We start from the raw sequence: 17,017 nt of genomic DNA, 5'->3' as shown, positions 1-17,017 counted from the left end.
AGCAAAGTGATCGCAGATATGCTAGGGAAGACCCCAGCTGACGTTGCCCCCGCTCCGCCTCGTGAGATCAAACAGAATGATCAAGTTGAGCGTACGACGCAGATGATGGAGAGGCAACTTGTATACACCCTGAGCCAGATCACGCAACGCACGACGATCAAGCGAGGAATCGTGATGCCACTCTACGAGCCCATCGCCAGACTTGGTTTCTCATTGATCCTGGAGTTGCGCGCTATGGGAATCACGCTGCCCATCGAGGTGCCGCACTGCACTGATCTTAAGCCCGAAACCGTCGAATTGATTCGAACGAAGAAGGAGCTGGGCGAGATTCGCGCCTATGATGTCTGCGAGCTTGCTGCCAGTGCCAAGAGTGTCACGAACTCTTCTCGTCCGGTATTCTGTGACAACATCGACGGTTGCCACTCGAAGTTCCGGTCATTTATGATCAAGCCTCTCGCGGTGACCTACTCGCAGTTTGAGGAGATCTTGATGCTTGATGCCGACACGACATTCTTCGTCAACCCCACGGTGCTGTTCGACTCGGAGAAGTTCAAGACTACTGGCAACCTGTTGATGCACGATCGCATCAGCCACGACTGGTGGTTCATGGCCGAGCGTGCGTCTAAGGACCCGGACATATCGGTGGAGCAGAAGTACTTCTCGAACTTCGATGTGACGCCCTTCCGGCCGCTGCCCACGCTTGATCGGCCGAAGGCTACGGTGGAGAACACGACCCCTGTGACGCTTAAGTTCGAGCCAAGCAATTTCCTGTTGAGTAGCCACTCGTTCAACCTTCGTTCAGGACACCAAGTGGACTCGTCGCTTGTGATGTGGAACAAGAAGCGCCAGCCTCGTGCAACGGCAATCCTGGCTTCATTCGTCGCTCAAAACGATATCGCTTCGCCTCCTTCGTATGGCGACAAGGAGCTCTTCTTCTACGCAAACGAGCTGGCTGAGACTCTGTACTCTTTCTCCGACCACGCGATCGGAGCAGTGGGTACCAAGGTTGAGGACTATGGACCCAAGAAGTCGACGCTGTGTGGCGATATGGCGCAAGTGTTCCCGATCCACCAAGACGGCGTGCCTGACGACAACGTGCCTCTGTTCTACCTCAATAGTGACAGGATCCTGTACTTCAAGCCGGACGTGGAGCCTGTGTATTATATGAAGGCGCGGCCGTGGGCGCACTACCCCGGTGCCTTTGGCAAGCGGCCTCAGGAGTGCCCGTTCAACATCACGGTCGGCAGGTTCGAGGAGTCGCACATCAACCACCTCGCGGAACGCCGGAAGTTCGCCGAGCAAGTGAAGGCGTGGTAGGTAGATCGATGTTAGCCAGGGAGACAGATGATAGAGGGGAGGAAGTATGTTATGTGTATTGCTGCGCCCAGCAGAAATTGGCGTGATAGAGGGCTTTTGCGGTAAGCGAGACATCAACCCGTAACATTGCAATCGTGCACGTTGGCTTATCGTTTTGGTGGGTGTTTTCTAGCCATGCGGAGGGAAAAACCTCCTCAGCTCGAAGCTTCCATGTCGTGGCATGGTATAATACACACACAAGAAGCACACGCAAAAAGATAGTATAGAGGTCTTAGGTTGTGGTCTGCCGATTTTCTAGACGATCTCAGGTGGCTGCACGTCTAACACGTCTTCCTCTTCGTCGTCGTCGCTGCCTACCGCACCACCGATGGGCTGCAGAGACTGCTTGGTCACTTTGACTGGCTTCCCACCTTCCGGTTTGTCGTCTTTGTCTGCCAGCAGTCCATTGCGTTCGTTGGCGTACGGGGATACCAGACTCTGCTTGTCGGCGTCGCGACTGCCGCCAAAGAAGGACCTCCAGCCGCCGAACGTGTCCTTGCGATTCCGGAAGCTGCCTCGGTGTTGCATCTGGAAGCGAGGCAGCACCAAGCCCACGACCAAAATCTCCCAGCTCAAGACGCAGCCGGCGTCGAAGAGGAACAAAGAGAAGAGCGACCACGCAAAGCCCACAGGCAGCTCCAAAGCGCCCAAGCTCACGTCCACGCCACGCTCCTTCAGTGCCTTTGCCACCGCCGCAGAAGTCGAAGTGTCGTTATCCTCCACGTTCCCGTTGTCACCAAGAAGCTGGACCAGCAGAATGATCAGCAGAACGAACGCGTACGCCACGAACGCGCGGTTCCCACGTAGCACAGGCGCTCGATAGGCATCGCGGGCGTTGAGTGCGACCGCAGCAATCCAGTACTGCAGGTGCCCGAAGCGCCACAAAACGCTGTTCTCGTACGAGTGCGAAGTGAGGTCTGCAGGCACGCCGGGGACGAACACGTAACATGGAGCTTCCACGACGTCCGGGTCGCTCTCACCACCGTCGGATGCTGCTCTAGTGAGCTCCAGAGCCTTCTCAGCCGAGCAGAACCACGGTCGAGCCTCGGCTGCGGCCAGTGCAATGTAGACACAGCCCAGGAAAATGGCGAGCTGACCCAGCAGGGATAACAGGATCTCAGCAGCGAACAGCGTCCTCGGCGGCATGCGGTTGAATGGAGCTACGGCTGATGATCCGAGTTGTGGCGCCGCGGGAGTTCGTACCATCAAAAGTGACAGGATGAAAACCACCACCAAGTCATCGAAGAGGAACTGCATGCCGCTCATCTGGGAATGCAAATTGTTCATAGTTGCAGACAGCGTCACTTGTACAACCGCGTACACCACCATGTACCTGAAGGCGACGAAAGCTGCACTGAGTGCGCCTCGACCTTCACGCAACAGCTCCACGGCGTCGCTGACACGGAGGGAGCGACTCGTGAACGGAGCCACCAGCGCTGCATCGTCCTTCGAAAGAGCTAAGCCAACATGGGCTGCCTTGAGTGCACCGCAATCATTGGCGCCGTCGCCACACATGGCCACGCAAGCGCCGTGGCGAGTCATGAGCGTCTCCACAATCCAAGTCTTCTGGTGCGGCCTCACACGTGCAAACACCTTGGTTCGCCCCACCAGCTCCTCCGCAAAATCGACCAGGGACATTGTTGGAGGCGCTATCGCTGAATCCTCGGTGGGTCTATCCGCTTCGTCTTCTTCACTCGAACGGGCAAGAAGCCGCTCAATTGCAGCGCCTGTCACTGCCAACGAGCTGCCTTCAGCCAGCGACAGGAAGCTGTGTCTATCAACTGGCATCCAGGCGCCTTCCGAGTTGCTACCAGAAGTTCCTTCACGAGTGCTCTGAGCCAACTCATCTACGTCAGTATAGACCACGACCAATTCAGAGTTGCCGTCACTTTCATCCTGGCGTTGCGCGTCGACCAGAAGAACCGATGGCTGCATATCCATATTGATCTTGCGCGAAACGTGGATCGCCGTGAGTGCGTCGTCGCCTGTGATAATGCGAACATCGACGCCAGCTTCCTCCAAAGCGCCCACGACGTAAGGAGCCTCGGGTTTCACTTGGTTGACAAAGAGCATAAAGCCTAGGAACCCGAGCGAGCTCTCCACGGCATCTCGAGCCACAGGCTGTGAAGCCTCGGACTTCGGAGACACGGCGGCTGGAGCGAACGTCTTGGTCGCCAGAGCCACAACGTAGAACCCTTGGTGTGCGTAAGAACGAGCGCGCGCGACGTAGTTGCTGGGGAGAGTATTCGGCGTGCAGATCTTGCGAATGGCTTCAGGAGATCCCTTGACGTAAGCGTAGCGGTTGCCGCTGTCGATATCCTCCACGACCACCGAGGACCTCTGACGAGCTGCGTCGAACGGAAAGCGAGCCACAACGCCGAATAACTTCCCTATAGGCGAGGCGACCAGTGCGGCAAACTGGCCAGCGACCACTGTGTTTTGCGATGTCTCGGGTTCCAACGAGTAGCCCGTCGCACGGAACATGTCCTTCTCGAGAGCATAGCCTTCGACTTGACCCGAGCGCTCTGTCAGACCATGACATGTGGCCAAACCGATTATAGTGGGGGGAGATAGCACCTCCACCTCACGCTGCAGTCCATGGAAACCCGGTTGTTGTTTCTGGCTTGGTGCTGCACCGGGAGCTGCTGCTGAGCACTCGTCCACACCATGGAAGTCGAGGTGATCGCTAGAAAGCGTACCAGTCTTGTCGAAGCAAAAGCAGTCAACGTGGCCAGCTATGTTCACACGAGCTGCATCGATGCAGGCCACATCAGCCTGGCTTTCGAGACGAGAAAGCGCGAAGCCAACGCCTGCAGTCAATACCACAGGAAGCGCCGGCGGAACTGCGATCGTGATCAAATCTAAGTCAGACAAAATCGCTTCACCGAACGTCACTTCATCATTATGGGCCGCCCTGTTCAAACGGACCAGAAACAAGATGAGGGCCAGAATAGAGAGAGCGCCCATGAAGCGATAACTGTCGCTCTCGAGACGCTTTGCGAGCTGCAGGGGTGTCGGGAACAAGATGCTGCGGAAGAGTTCCCCCTTCGACGTGGAGAATCCTGCACTGAGCACCACACCTCGTGTTGACGCCTTCGACTCGTCTCGACTTCCCTGCGTAGAGCTCGAATGCGCTAGTTCCAACACCGTCGAACCAGCAAAGAGTACACTTTCACGATGAGTGGTCTTCAGCTTTGCATTCACAGCGAATCCAGCATCAGTTGCTGCTAGTGCTTGCTTCGTGACGGGGATTGCTTCACCCGTTAGTGTCGCTTCGTCTGCCATACAATGCCCGGAAAGCAGTGCGATATCCGCTGGAATCACCCCTTCATCGATCACCACGACGTCTCCAACAACCAGATCTGCAGGGCTCACTCGCTTCTCTCTTGAGTCTCGGATCACTCGAATGCCATTAGCAATACTGTGCTCTGCGTGTGCCAGCCTCGAGTGCAGCTTCTTATCATTCGTCACGAGCTCATGCACTTCCCATACGATCGACAGCACCGAGAGGGCCAGGATAATGATGGCATACGCCTCGTAGCCTTCGCTCAGCCAAATGACTCCACTGAAGAATTGAAACACGTAAAACGGGTGCGACACCTTCCTCAGCAGCACCATCGGCCACGTCTGAGCCTTCAACGCCAGCTCATTAGCTCCGTGCACCCCCGTGAGCCCTTCAACCTGGGAGGTGGACCATCCACTGCCCTCTAGGCATCTTCGCTGTGCTGAGCCCAACTTCTCGTCGAGCGCGTTCTCCAGCCTCGAGAAGCCCAGCACCTCCCTCTCATCCACCACGTAGCGACTCTTCCTGAACTCGAACCACGGCGGGCTGTCCACGGGCTGCAGCAGCGCACACTCTTCGTAGAACCTCTTCATCTTCTTCTTGTTCTTGCCGCTCATCCACGACACCGTGTGCACCACGAGCACCGAGGTGGCGTCCATCGTCTCTGGAGCTTGTCTCCGCAGCATCTTGACCTTCCACTTGGGCTTCCACGACGCCAGAATGGCCAACACTCCGCCCGACAGCACGCAGCCGAAGCCGAACAGGGCCTGCTGAACGGGCTCCGCCTGCTGCAGCAGCTCCACGCGCTCCAGCTCGGCCGCGGGGGCCGTCACGAACCCGGCCCGTGGGGCGCGAGCCGCCAGGTCCAGATCTTCCATGTCCACGTCCACTGCGTCCGCGGGGGAGGAGGCCATCGCCATGCTGTCGCTGTCACTGTTACTGCTGTCGCTGCTGCTGCTGCTGCTCTGGTCTCCGTACGACTCGGGGCGCGTATCGAGCAGCGGCGAGGTGGCTTTGGCAGTGCCCGCCATGCGCGGCAGGAGTTTCGGGCCGGAGGGACGTGTCGTGTTCGAGCTCCACGGGATCCCTATAAATGGCTACACACCACGTGAGACTGCGCGACTATTCATTCACGCCTATGACACTTCAACGGCAACGGGTGGTGAGCAACCAGCACAATGCAAACAACCTCTACTACTATTTCCTTTTTCCAGCTGCAACTCAACTACATGGCGAGCTTCTTGACGGGGCATCGCGGACAGTACCAGTTGCCTGGTGGGATGGCGGCGAGCGGCGGCTGCAGGCAGAAGGCGTGGTAGGCGGCGTCGCAGCTGTCGCACAGCAGCATGCTCTCCTGCGCGTTCATCTGGCCGCACTGCCGACACAGCTCCTCCGAGGCGAGGTGCGTCACCGGCGTGTTGGGCGGAACGTCCGTGATCCACTGCTCGAATAGTCGGTTGAAGATGGCTGCAGGCACACACAACAAAGCAAATGACCATTATTAGTTCAGGCTCAACACAGAACTCAAAAGGCAGTGGGCACTTACACCGCAGTCGGTTCGCTCCTGCCGAAATGTCCGCGTCCAGGCGGTTGAACGTGAAGCAGTTCTCCCACACGAGGTTCACGTCGCGCACAAGCATCTCGAAGCGCTGGTCGTAGAACCCGCGACTTAGTCGAATCTTGATCGTGCCCAGGTCCATCGGGTGCTTGATCAGCTCCGCGTACCCAGGCACCTCGTTCACGTTCACCGGCGCGGAGAATGCCAGCGCCAATTCATTCCTCAGCAACGTGTCCATAATATACTCCAGTCTCGACCTCAGCGTCATATCCTGCGCACTCCCCATCGGGAAGCAGTGCTGCAGCGTCTTCATCTGGAAGCAGCGGAGTTCGACGTACTGCGTCTCCGGTGGGGTCGCAACAGGCGTCGGGACGTTCGCTGAGCCTTGAGCCCTTCGCTTTCTACCGGAAGACGAGTGTTGCCCAGTTGAACCCGTAGGTTGCAAGCCCGGATGCTTCCGCTTAGGCGTCGAGTGACGCCCGGACCCACTCTGGGACTGCCCAGACGTTGACGCTTGCTGCGCAGAGCTCGCTTGAATCCACTGCTCGACCTGATCCTCCGTAAGCGATGTGATCGCAGCCACCTCGCTCCTAGCCTTCCTGGACGCATAGGTGGACGAGGCCCGCTCGCGCTGTGCCTCAAGAATATTGCTGATCATCTTATCCACCAAAGTAACCAAGCCGGTCGACAACCTGCCTACGAATGGCAGCTCCGATGGATTCGACACAGGCTCGGTAGACTTCGCTTCCTGGCTGATGATCGCCGTCTTGACGGGCGAACCCGGCCGACTTGAGCTAGCACTAGAAGGATTCCGGTGCTTGCGTTTGCCTCCACGTTTCATCCGCCCGTAGGAAATCGCATCGTCCAGAGAATATAACCGCATAGCAGCAGATGCAATCGTTGACGTGGCGATCGCATTCTTCGCCGATGGGAGCGGGGACGCCTTCCAGCCCGGATCCAACCACTCCGGATCAATGTTGGCCTCCAGAAGTACAACTGCCTCCATGAGCCTGGCAGATACGTCGCACGTATAGACCAACTCCGCCCACGCCGCACGGACAGAGCGCCCCCACTTACCCGACCGGAAAGCATCTCGTGGAATAGCTGACTCCATTTCCAGCAACTGAGCTCGAAGTAGCAGCAGTGAGCGCGGGGTATCCTTCTTCAGCGGTCGGATCGTGGAGCGGAACGGCTCCAACAGCTCTGTACATAACTCTCCAATATCACCATCCGTCGGTTCGTCCGTTCCAGCTTCACTGCCACTTCCTCCTTTTGAATGGGACTTGACGAAGTCAGGGTCGTACATTTCGCCGATATTCGTGATCTTGCGAGATACTCTCGAGGATCGTCTCGAAGCTGTCTCCTCAGTTAGACGCAGCTCCTTTCCGCCACGAGGTGACGCCCTGCTAGTCTGGAGCGGTGGCTTTCCTTCTGGCATCGCTACCTCCGCCGCTGCTGGCTCAGTTGTTGGTTCCACGACAGCCTCTGCAGGAGGAGCGTCAGGAGCTACGGCAGGAGTAGGTTGGCCCTCTGCACTGGCCAGGGCGGGGGCAGAGCTTGAGCTAACTTCCGACGATTGGCTTTGCAGGGCGTTCGATGCAGCAGTCAACGCTGCCAGCTGCGCTTCTCGATCACGCTGGAGGTCAGCTTCAGTGCGTTCCCCGTCGGTGTCTGATTGCGCTGGAGTTGTCAGCTGCGAAATCGAAGGTGACTCCGGCTCCGTATCGACATCAGCAATTGCGTTAGCTGCTGCCGACTCTGCGGGTTGAGATGCTGATTCGCTGGAAGCGTTGGCACTGGTATCAATCTCGAAGTCTGCTGCTCCGCGGTATGTCGTGCCGTTAGCATCATAGAAAGTTACCTGTGACGGATCTCCTCCATCTGGCGGCAATTGAGGGTCATTCGCAGCAACAAAGTTCACGAATTCACTGTTCGAAGTGTTGCTCTGGTACGAGTTCGGAGCCGCAGACGACGGTGGTGGCGCCGTCGAGTATCCCATGGGTGCCGATGCGCTTGGCATCAGAGGCATCGGGTTCAAAGGCAACTGCACATTTCCGCCACTGTTCATGTTCAATCCGTTCGGCGTTGGGCCCGTTCGAAATGACTGCGCCATCGGGTTGGCTGCGTTTTGCCAGGCCCCGGACGGCTGGGCGCTTGGACCTCCAGCTACGCCATTCCCGTACATGTTTGGCAATGCATCGTAACCAGGGCCGCCCATTGGAGCAGCAGGGAAAGATTGTGCAGACATGTCGCCCATGAACCCTGCCATTTGCGGGTCGCCAAACTGCGAAGACGGATCCCCCATCGGTTGGTTTGAAGGCGCAGCTTGGTACGGAAACGGGTTCACGTTTTCCCCCATGCCAGGGAACTGTCCAGTGGCTGGGGCTTGATAACCCCCACCTGCATTCATCGCATTGGTGTTCATAACCATGGGACCGCTACTGGGTTGCTGATAAGCGTTGCTGCTGTTGTTCATGACCACTGGCGGCTGCTGGCTGAACGCATTCGGCTGTTGCACTTGGTTCATTGCAGAAGAAACCTGCATTGGTTGTAGAACCGCTCCCTGGGCAACACCGCCCGTTGGGAATGCAAAGTTGGAGATGGAGCTTTGTGGTTGTTCTGCGTTGCCCATCGCGACACCAGCCTGGTCGGCCGGTGACAGTCGTCGGAACGTCACCCGTAGCGGGCGCTTGCCCGAAGCAACTTCAGCTTTAAATCCCTCCATTCCAATCACTGCGAGCATATTGCCGTTCACAGCATAGACCTCGTCGCCCACTTGCACCTTTCCGCTCGCTTGGGTCTGCCCCATCATGTTGTTGTTGTCATTGGAAAATTCCGTGACAATAATTGTTCCGCGCTGAGAGTAGTTGATCACAACTCCCAATGGGCCAAACCCAAACTCCACGTCCACAAGCGTGCCAGTATTGTTGTTTTGGCTCGTCGGCTGAGAATTGGTTGTCTGCATAGGCATTGAAGTCGCACCCTGAGCCATTCCGTACGGAAGAGACGGCATAGATCCCATTTGCTGGTTTTGGTCCGGAAGCTCTCCGCTGGAAGACATGTTAACCTTGCGGGAAAACGCCTCGCGGATGTTCTCAAGAAGATTGACTTGCTGCACAAACGACGCGGGGAGAGCCTCGACACCAGGAGTTGAAGCTGTAAACAGAGGTCTGCAACTGGTCAGGTCGTCGAAAGTGGCGCCTGATAAGTAGCGCGTTGTCCGCAAGAACATCAACACGAAGTTCGCGACGTTGTGGAGCTCCATTGACAAATCGCTAGCACGCTGAGAGGGCTCACACTTCTTGGCAGCAGCGGCGAAACCGCTTAGCGCCCGAGCACGCAACATGTTAGATGGATCCACGCAACTGAGGATTGCCGTCGCAAACGCGTCGGCCACTTGCTTCACGAGAGACGAGTCCGAGTGAGTTTTCTGGCTCGTTGTCAGAGCTTGTGTCGCCATCGCACAAATCAGTCCCATTACGTATGCGTGATGCAGACATACGAACGTCTTGGGGTCCGGGTGAGCCGCATTAGGGTCGACAACGATGCGAGACACGACCTTCTTCACTTCTTCGAAACTGGACAAACAAGCGTACGCCAGTCCATTCGTCGTTTGGACAGAGGCGGAAGCAGCAAATTGGTTCCAAGCTGCTAGCATGGCTCGACCTTGGTCCACAAGCGCCTGGAGCGATCGCTTGAAAGAAACAGCGTTGCCGGCTGTAGCAGGTGCAAATTGTTGCTGCATTTTTGCGGTCACAGATGGATCGTATCTCGTTCGCTTCATCTGGTCAGCAATCTGCTGTGCATACGGGTTTTCAGCTTGGGCGTACTTCCGCTTCAACGCCTCTTGGTAGCGGGCCTGGGCTGCCGCATACGCTGACGACTGTAAATCTCCTTGCATCCTCGACATCGCGATAGGAGGCATTCCGGCCTGATACGCTCCAGTCCTTGACGCTTCCATGTTTTGGTTCAACATCGCATTGTTGGACCGCAGACCACGCTTCAGGATTTGATACACGTCATGCGAAATTGGGATGGGCTTCATTCCGCCTTGCCCATCCATCACGCTCCCGTACTCGTACTTGCGTGATAAAATTCGTTTCACCACGTTCTCTGCTTTGGGGTAGGGAGCAGTTAGTGAAGAAGGAAAATGCGCGTTACGCAGCGTAGAGGCATCAGGAGCTATCACCGCGTGGAATCCCGTGGAACGGATGGCTGATTCGGCGCGTTGTAGAGCATTTTCTGCCTCCTGCTGCGAGTAGAATGAGCCAAGGAAAAACTTGCGTCCACGGTATTTCACCAGAGACTCGTACTTCTCCATGTCCCCATCCATCGCAAGCAGCACCTCCTTTTCGATCCCGAACGGCCCATCACGAATGAAGTCGTTGCTAGAGTACTCGCAGCACGACGAACCTTGCTGCAGTTTGAGTTTTGCGGCATCCTCATGTAGCACCCAATGGAAACACCACTTAATCCCCGCAGCAATCTTCGCGTCCCTCGTGTCTTCTTCCAAATAAGCAAGAAGCCGAGAGAGCTGTTCCTTTGTGGCGCAGACCGACCACTTCTTGTCCGGAGAGAGTACGAACAAACGATTCAGGTCACTGAAGAAGCGGTAGAACGAATATCCATGCCGACATTTCCCAAACGACAACGTTCGTGGGATAATCAGCCACTTGATGAAGCTCTCCAGCTCCCGAACCTTCTCGATTTGCGGAAGCATCGAGCCACATTCTGACCACGCCACATTGGCACTTTCGACGCAGCTTTCGTGAGCTTGTAGCAAGACCACGGGCCTGACGAAAGGTGAAAGGTGAAGGTAAACGGGACAAATCGTTGATATCGCTGCACACAGTTCCTTTACTGAGGCCCAGTTCAAGCCCGCAATAGATCTTCCATTCACCCCCACAATCAGGTCACCAATCGCAACAGTCTTCACGGCAGTCCCCTGATCCATTTTCGAGTCAGTTTGCTGTTCACAATAAACGAAGCCGTTCGTTGCGATCACACCAATGTTCTCGAGGAAGTTTTCAGCCTCGAACGGGAGCGGGAAGGACTCGACCCGAAAAGTCTTAAGATCGCTGGACGCAGGAAGTTTCAGCGCCTTGCACAGCAGCGATGAATCGCCCAACAAATCGGACATCCGCTTGTTCGCCTGCTCAGGGGTCACTTGGTTGGCACCTCCGGGAGGCTGTCTGGAAAATGTCATCTTTAGCGGACGTGGTAAGCTCAGCAACCACGATGTGAACTGAGATAAATCATTTAGCTGGCCGTAAGTTGCATCGTTCACCCGTTCCACCAAATCCCCGCGCGAAATACGCCCGCTCAGAGACGCCTGGCCCAGCGTACCATCCGGATGGTCGTTCAGCGACTTGACAACCACACCTCGAGGTTCCAGTGCCAGCGCCAAACCAAGTGGACCATCTTGGAAAACCACCTCGTATGAGATCGGTCCATTCATATACGGACTAATCACGTCCGCTCGCAATGCACTCTCTTTTGCACGTTGAGATGGAACATCGTACACAACACGTTGCCAATCTTCTTGGGCCTTTTTCATCTTCGCGGATGGGGAACGTGCTACAGCAATGTACATCGTGTCGTTCGGGTTGTTCACATGAAGCATCGGCTCGACAGCAGCCACATCCTTTCCGCGGGTGGAAACGCCGTTCACCATCAGAAGTACATCACCAGGGAATACTTGACCGGACAGTTCACCGAATCCAACAGGTAGATTCTCTGAAGATTGATAGGACTGAACAAAAACAAAGGAATCGTGAGAACCCAACACCAAGCCGAGTGGTAGGCCGTGACACTTCACAATTGACACCGAGGCGCGCACAGCTTCGCCTGGCAGCAACGTCAGATACAGCAAGATCGGTTGTGCAGCAGTCCTCAATTGCTCTTGAATGGCAGCACGATTCATTCCAAACACCACGCGATCATTAACCGCGTAAACAACTCCCTTGACGCCCTGAGCTTGCTGGTTGTCCAAATCGCCTGAGTCATTCGGTACAGGCAAGGCCGCTGATCGCTCGGAGTATTGTACACCTTGGACTGTATCTTCCAGAATCACATTGGCAAGATCGTTTGCTCCAAGCGATTGAACAGTAAGCATGTCAGATCCTTCTCCCGCAAGCAGCTCGGGCAGGTCGTAATGGTTGAGCATCGTCGTGTGAGCTGTCAATGGCGACTGTTTGCAGGAGTGCAAGGGCCCGTTTAGAATTCCATCTTCCAAGCCACAGAAAGCGCAAACGGGGCGCGAGAGGATCATCCTGCTATTATCGAAACAATCCTGTTCATCTGACCGGGCCAACAAGAACCGATCGCCGAATTCTTCCAGCAGCATTTCTTCTGCTGCTTCGGAGTCGTCAGAATCATCGTCTTCGTCGTCAGTTTCCGCAACTAAGACCATGGGCTCCACCTTCACCTCCGTCTCACCAAGGAGTTTTTTTCGAGCACTTTCAGGCAGAGCAGGAATAGGTTGTGAATCCAGCTCTGCCTTTGCCTTGTCCTCGAGATAGGTCAGCAATTCATCCGTCAGTTCATGTTCCACGCCATCGATGATGAATTTCTTGGTCTGCTCAACACCATGAGATGAGCGCGGCGGAGAAAATCGCTTCCATTCCCGCTCCAAATCAGCTAGCGACTCGCCCAACTTTTTACGCGCATCATTTGCCTTGTCTTCGAGCGAGTGGTAAACTGACTGCACTGCGGCGGTTTCTTCGATCAACTCGCACAAAACTCTTAGTACCTTCAACCGATCGCTGACAGTAGTCTTCGAGTAGTTTTCGTTCGAAAGCAGATCAATCGCGGTCAGCAGTCGCTTCTCCAGCTCAGTCAATTCACTTTCGTTTAATTCACCATTCGCAGGACTCTCATTGGAGTCAGGACTTGAATCACGAGCCTTCTTACGGAATTGTTCATGTGAGAAGGATGGGTCCGCGAGACATGAAGGGCAAAACCACTCGCCTTTGGGAATGACAGAAAGTGGGGACTTGAGGCAAAAGGTGTGATAAGGCGCATCACATCGATCGCACAGCAGTAGTCGACCTTTCGCGTAGATCGTCTGGCAATTACGGCAGTTGTCCTCCTCTGCAGCAACCATCAGTCGGTTCTCGGTCGTGTAAACCCACTCTTTCATCAAGCGCTCGAAAATGACTGAAAGCTTTTGGGCTAGGTTCGAGATTTCAGCCTTCAACGAATTGTATGTGTAGCAGTTTTTCCACACTAGCTGTACATCGTCGACGAAGGACTCCACGTCGTCATTCTCATAATCTTCGTCCTCGATTTTCTCCGCGATTGTTCCCAGGTCCATGGGTTCGGCAATATCACCGCTTGAGTAGTAATCAGGGTAGAGCTCGGCATCGACGGGCTGATTAAATGGCGCTGCAATCTCTTTAGCCCGTAGTAGCTTCAAAACAAATCCACAACATTTCAATTTTGTCGCTCCCTGCGTCGTTGCGATGTGCTTCAAGGGGTTCTTCGCGACCGGAACAAGTGAGGACATCAGCAATCCATGCGGGGTTGAGAGCCCGTTCACAAGACTGTTGAAACCTTCGAGAGACATCTCGCGTACATCTTGCCCGTTGATGAACATGAGGTAATCTCCAACTTGAATCATATCGGCGTTATCGTCCTTTGGGTCAGGCGCAGCGCCTTCAGCTGATTTTTCCTTTTCCGAAGTACTCTCGTTGGAAGTGGCAATGACTTCGGTCACGACGAGATGCTGATCCTTTTCTCCAACCTTAAACTTGCTCGACACGCCACCAACCAGAACAACACCGTAGTACTCGCTTGATCCTGCCGACGCAATGTTCGTTTCTGACGCCAACGTAATGGAATTTTTACCACTCGAGCTTTGTGTCTCTGTCTCCGCTTCTTCTTGTTCTTCCTCGAATTGAACGCCCTTCAGCAAGTTGGTTCCACGGCGATACATTCTCTGGCGAAGTGGGTGAGTAACAGCATCATCTCGATACGACTTGGAGCCCTTAATAGCCTTGAGCAGTTGTTCATCCGCGCTAGGATGCTTAAACTCGATGGCCAATTGGCACACCTGACGAGCGAGTTCAGGCCAGCTAAACGCGTTCATGGGCCGGGTGCGATGAAACTCTTCAAGCGTGTTGCCCATTTGAAGCAATGGGAAATACTCTGCCACCAGTGTCTTTACCAGCTCTGCGTGCAAGGAAGCAAAAAGGGTGCCAACCGATTCGTCATCGAGATCACCGTCCCCAACAGGACTCGACCCATCGCTCAGCGTCATCATACTCACGAACACGCCAAGTGAGGGCAACGCCGTCAACTTCAAGCAGTCCGAGAATGTGGAGATGAAGTCCCACACAAACAGCAAATCGGCGTGAGATTCAGCCGGGACCGGGTCCAGCTCTACAGCGGCGGATATCAAATGTGCAGGAAATTTCGCGTCCTCGTTCTCCGATGTGCCAACCTCCTTACCAGATGATGCCTGACTACTCTCCATTTCCCGAGAATAGCGCGTTTTTACGCGAGCCCAAACTTCGCTCTCCACATCGTACCTCTTGTCCCACACGCGGATTTGTCGTCGTCGCTCTCTCTCCTCCTCCACAAACTTAAGCAACGCAAGTTGCTGCTGTCTAACAGTCTGGGGGTCTGCTGTGGCCTTCCTTTTTCTGGAGTCACTAAATCGTCGCGGTGATGAAGACGTAACAACACCGTTCTCAAGAATCGCCTTTTGCTCTTCACGCATTTGACGCCGTTGCCGCAGCTCTTCTATCCTTCGCTTCATCGAGTTTTCCTTCTCCTCCATCTTTTTGCGCTTCTCCTCTTCTCGCATCACACGCTTCAATTCCTTTTCCTCTTCTCGCATGCGCTTCTCCTGTTCCCTGGCCAGTCGTTGGGCCTCCTTCCGTGCTTCTTTCTGCCGCGCAGCTTCCATCTTAGCTTCAAGAATTGCGTTTTTGCGCTCCTCTTTCGCTCGTCGCTGGGCTTCCTTCGCATCTTCTTGTGCTTTCATCTCGATTTCCAGTAGTTTGCGTGCCGCCTCTCGAACACTTCGCTTGTCAGCTTCACGTTGCTCTTTCTCCTTCTGCTGCAACAGTCGGTGCATATCCTCAGGGTTCCGCGAATGCTCCTCCAGCAGAGCCTCCTGTGATAATCGACGGTTGATTTCATTCCTAGACACCACATTCTGAGCCTTGAGAATATCCTTCACTTGGTTTTTCAGTCGCGAGCGAATTTTGGCATGAACGTCAGGCGTGATGGGATGCCGCTGCTCCCAGAACTGATAATCTCTGCACCAAAGCACCTGGTGTAGTCCTTCCAGTACGCGCGTGATATTCCGTCGAAGCAGACCAAACCCGTCCTCGCCACTAGCGGGCGTGAGTACGTTCACGCTGTTGCCGTTGTCGTCAGTCTCCGGTGTAAATACGGATTCAGTGACCACTGCCATCAGATCCTCCGCAGATAAGCTTTCGAAATGCACGAGGGCCTTCTTCCACGCCTTGTTCGCCACGTACGATCTGAACACGATCTCAACTACGCAAAAAAAACAAGAAAGTCAGTGCCACATGCAGATAACGGCTGCTCTCGATGCAAAACCCACCTGCGCTTCTCTCGAGTTCCACCACGAAAATCGGCGACTTCTTTTTGTTGCCGTGCACGATCTCTGCCGGTATCCACGAACACACAGGTCAGCACACCCTGCGACTCACATGATCATCACGAAAAACTTTCTACGTACTGCATCGAAGCCGAAACGCGACCGTCACAGGCTTCGTCACTTGCACGTTCACGAGCGTCTCGTAGCCAATCTGTTCAACAACAACACATTAGCACAAAACATGTTTTGCAGTAGCTAGCCGCCCAGTCGCTCTCCACTCACCGGGAACAGCTTCTTGCTCGTGTAAAAGTGCTCTTCGGGTACGACCGCCCCCATGGCCATGACGCTGATGGGTCCGTCCACCAGCGGCAGCTCCAGCTCCGCCAGTTGACGCCTCAAGATGGCCAGGTAGTACATGTCCTCGCGCGGGATGGCGCCCTGCAGCAGGTGCGTGTACGCGCGCAGCGCGTCTCTGAGACTGCGGTACTTGTGGCCGCTCGGGTCCTGCAGCTTGCCGTCCTCGCGCGCGGTCCAGCCGCTGAGGCCGGCGATGTCCAGTCCGCGCTGCTGCGCCACGAGCCGCAGACTGGGCACGCTCAGCTCCAGGTCGTCCAGCGAGTCGCTGCGGCGGGCGGCGCCGCGCGCGCGCGCCTTCTGCGGCGTCGGCAGGTCCGTGGAGGCCGAGGAGGCGGCCGAGGCCTCGTCCGTGTCCTGCGCGTGGCCCATGGCCATGACGGCCGAGGCGGCCGAGAGCTCGTCGTCGTCGTCGTCCTCCACGGAGGGCGCGCGCGCCGTCTCGCTGCTGTCGGCGCTGCGCTCGGCGGCGTCGTCGCCCTCGCCCTCGCTGCTGCTGTACGAGCGCGGGGCCAGCAGCATGCCGAGGCCGCGCGGCTTGGGCGCGGCTGCAGGCGGCGGCGGAGGCTGCTGCTTGGTCTCCTCGTCGTCCTCCTCGAAGCTGCTGCCGCCCTCGGACTGCGGCGGAGACAGCTCCATGGCGGGCGTCCAGCGCGGCGGCGGCGGATCCATCTCGGGCAGAGGCTGCTGCGCTCTTGGCTTTCCGCACTCGAAGTGGCGGACGGGGGGCTCTGGCGCGTGATGGGTGTAGAGACACATCAACATGGTGTGAGCCACACAAAACTTAAGGGCAAACATTGTGTAAGACACACTAACTGTAAATAATATGCGGACATCTGGAACTGGAACAGTCCTAATTTTCTAGATTTGATGTGTACAGAAAGAGATCTAA

The 17,017-nt window shown here is 55.8% G+C and overlaps 2 protein-coding genes across 2 annotated transcripts; both read right to left on the bottom strand.

Annotated features, from left to right (window-relative positions):
• Positions 1-773: 773 nt before the first annotated feature.
• Positions 774-5,818, bottom strand: PHYSODRAFT_287028 (hypothetical protein). Its single transcript, XM_009534822.1, has one exon. It carries the CDS (start codon positions 5,668-5,670, stop codon positions 1,612-1,614), a length of 4,059 nt encoding a protein of 1,352 aa, XP_009533117.1. The 5' UTR covers positions 5,671-5,818; the 3' UTR covers positions 774-1,611.
• Positions 5,819-5,864: 46 nt separating this feature from the next.
• Positions 5,865-16,497, bottom strand: PHYSODRAFT_563445 (hypothetical protein; the record flags this gene model as incomplete). The annotated part of the gene is made up of 12 exons (XM_009534821.1): positions 5,865-6,106; positions 6,186-7,620; positions 7,765-7,946; positions 7,995-8,597; positions 8,838-9,156; positions 9,265-12,159; positions 12,244-12,530; positions 12,636-13,833; positions 13,915-15,707; positions 15,775-15,837; positions 15,913-15,982; positions 16,054-16,497. The coding sequence occupies 12 exons, from the start codon at positions 16,495-16,497 to the stop codon at positions 5,865-5,867; spliced, it is 9,531 nt and encodes a 3,176-aa protein (XP_009533116.1).
• Between the last annotated feature and the right edge of the window lie 520 nt (positions 16,498-17,017).

Source organism: Phytophthora sojae, assembly GCF_000149755.1.
Source record: "Phytophthora sojae unplaced genomic scaffold PHYSOscaffold_8, whole genome shotgun sequence".
Taxonomy (NCBI): Eukaryota; Oomycota; class Peronosporomycetes; order Peronosporales; family Peronosporaceae; genus Phytophthora; species Phytophthora sojae.
This window is presented reverse-complemented; position numbering and strand designations above follow the sequence as displayed.

What these genes read in the sequence shown, in the direction of transcription:
- PHYSODRAFT_287028 (XM_009534822.1), bottom strand. Translation starts at nt 5,670, where the DNA reads ATGGCGGGCACTGCCAAAGCCACCTCGCCGCTGCTCGATACGCGCCCC.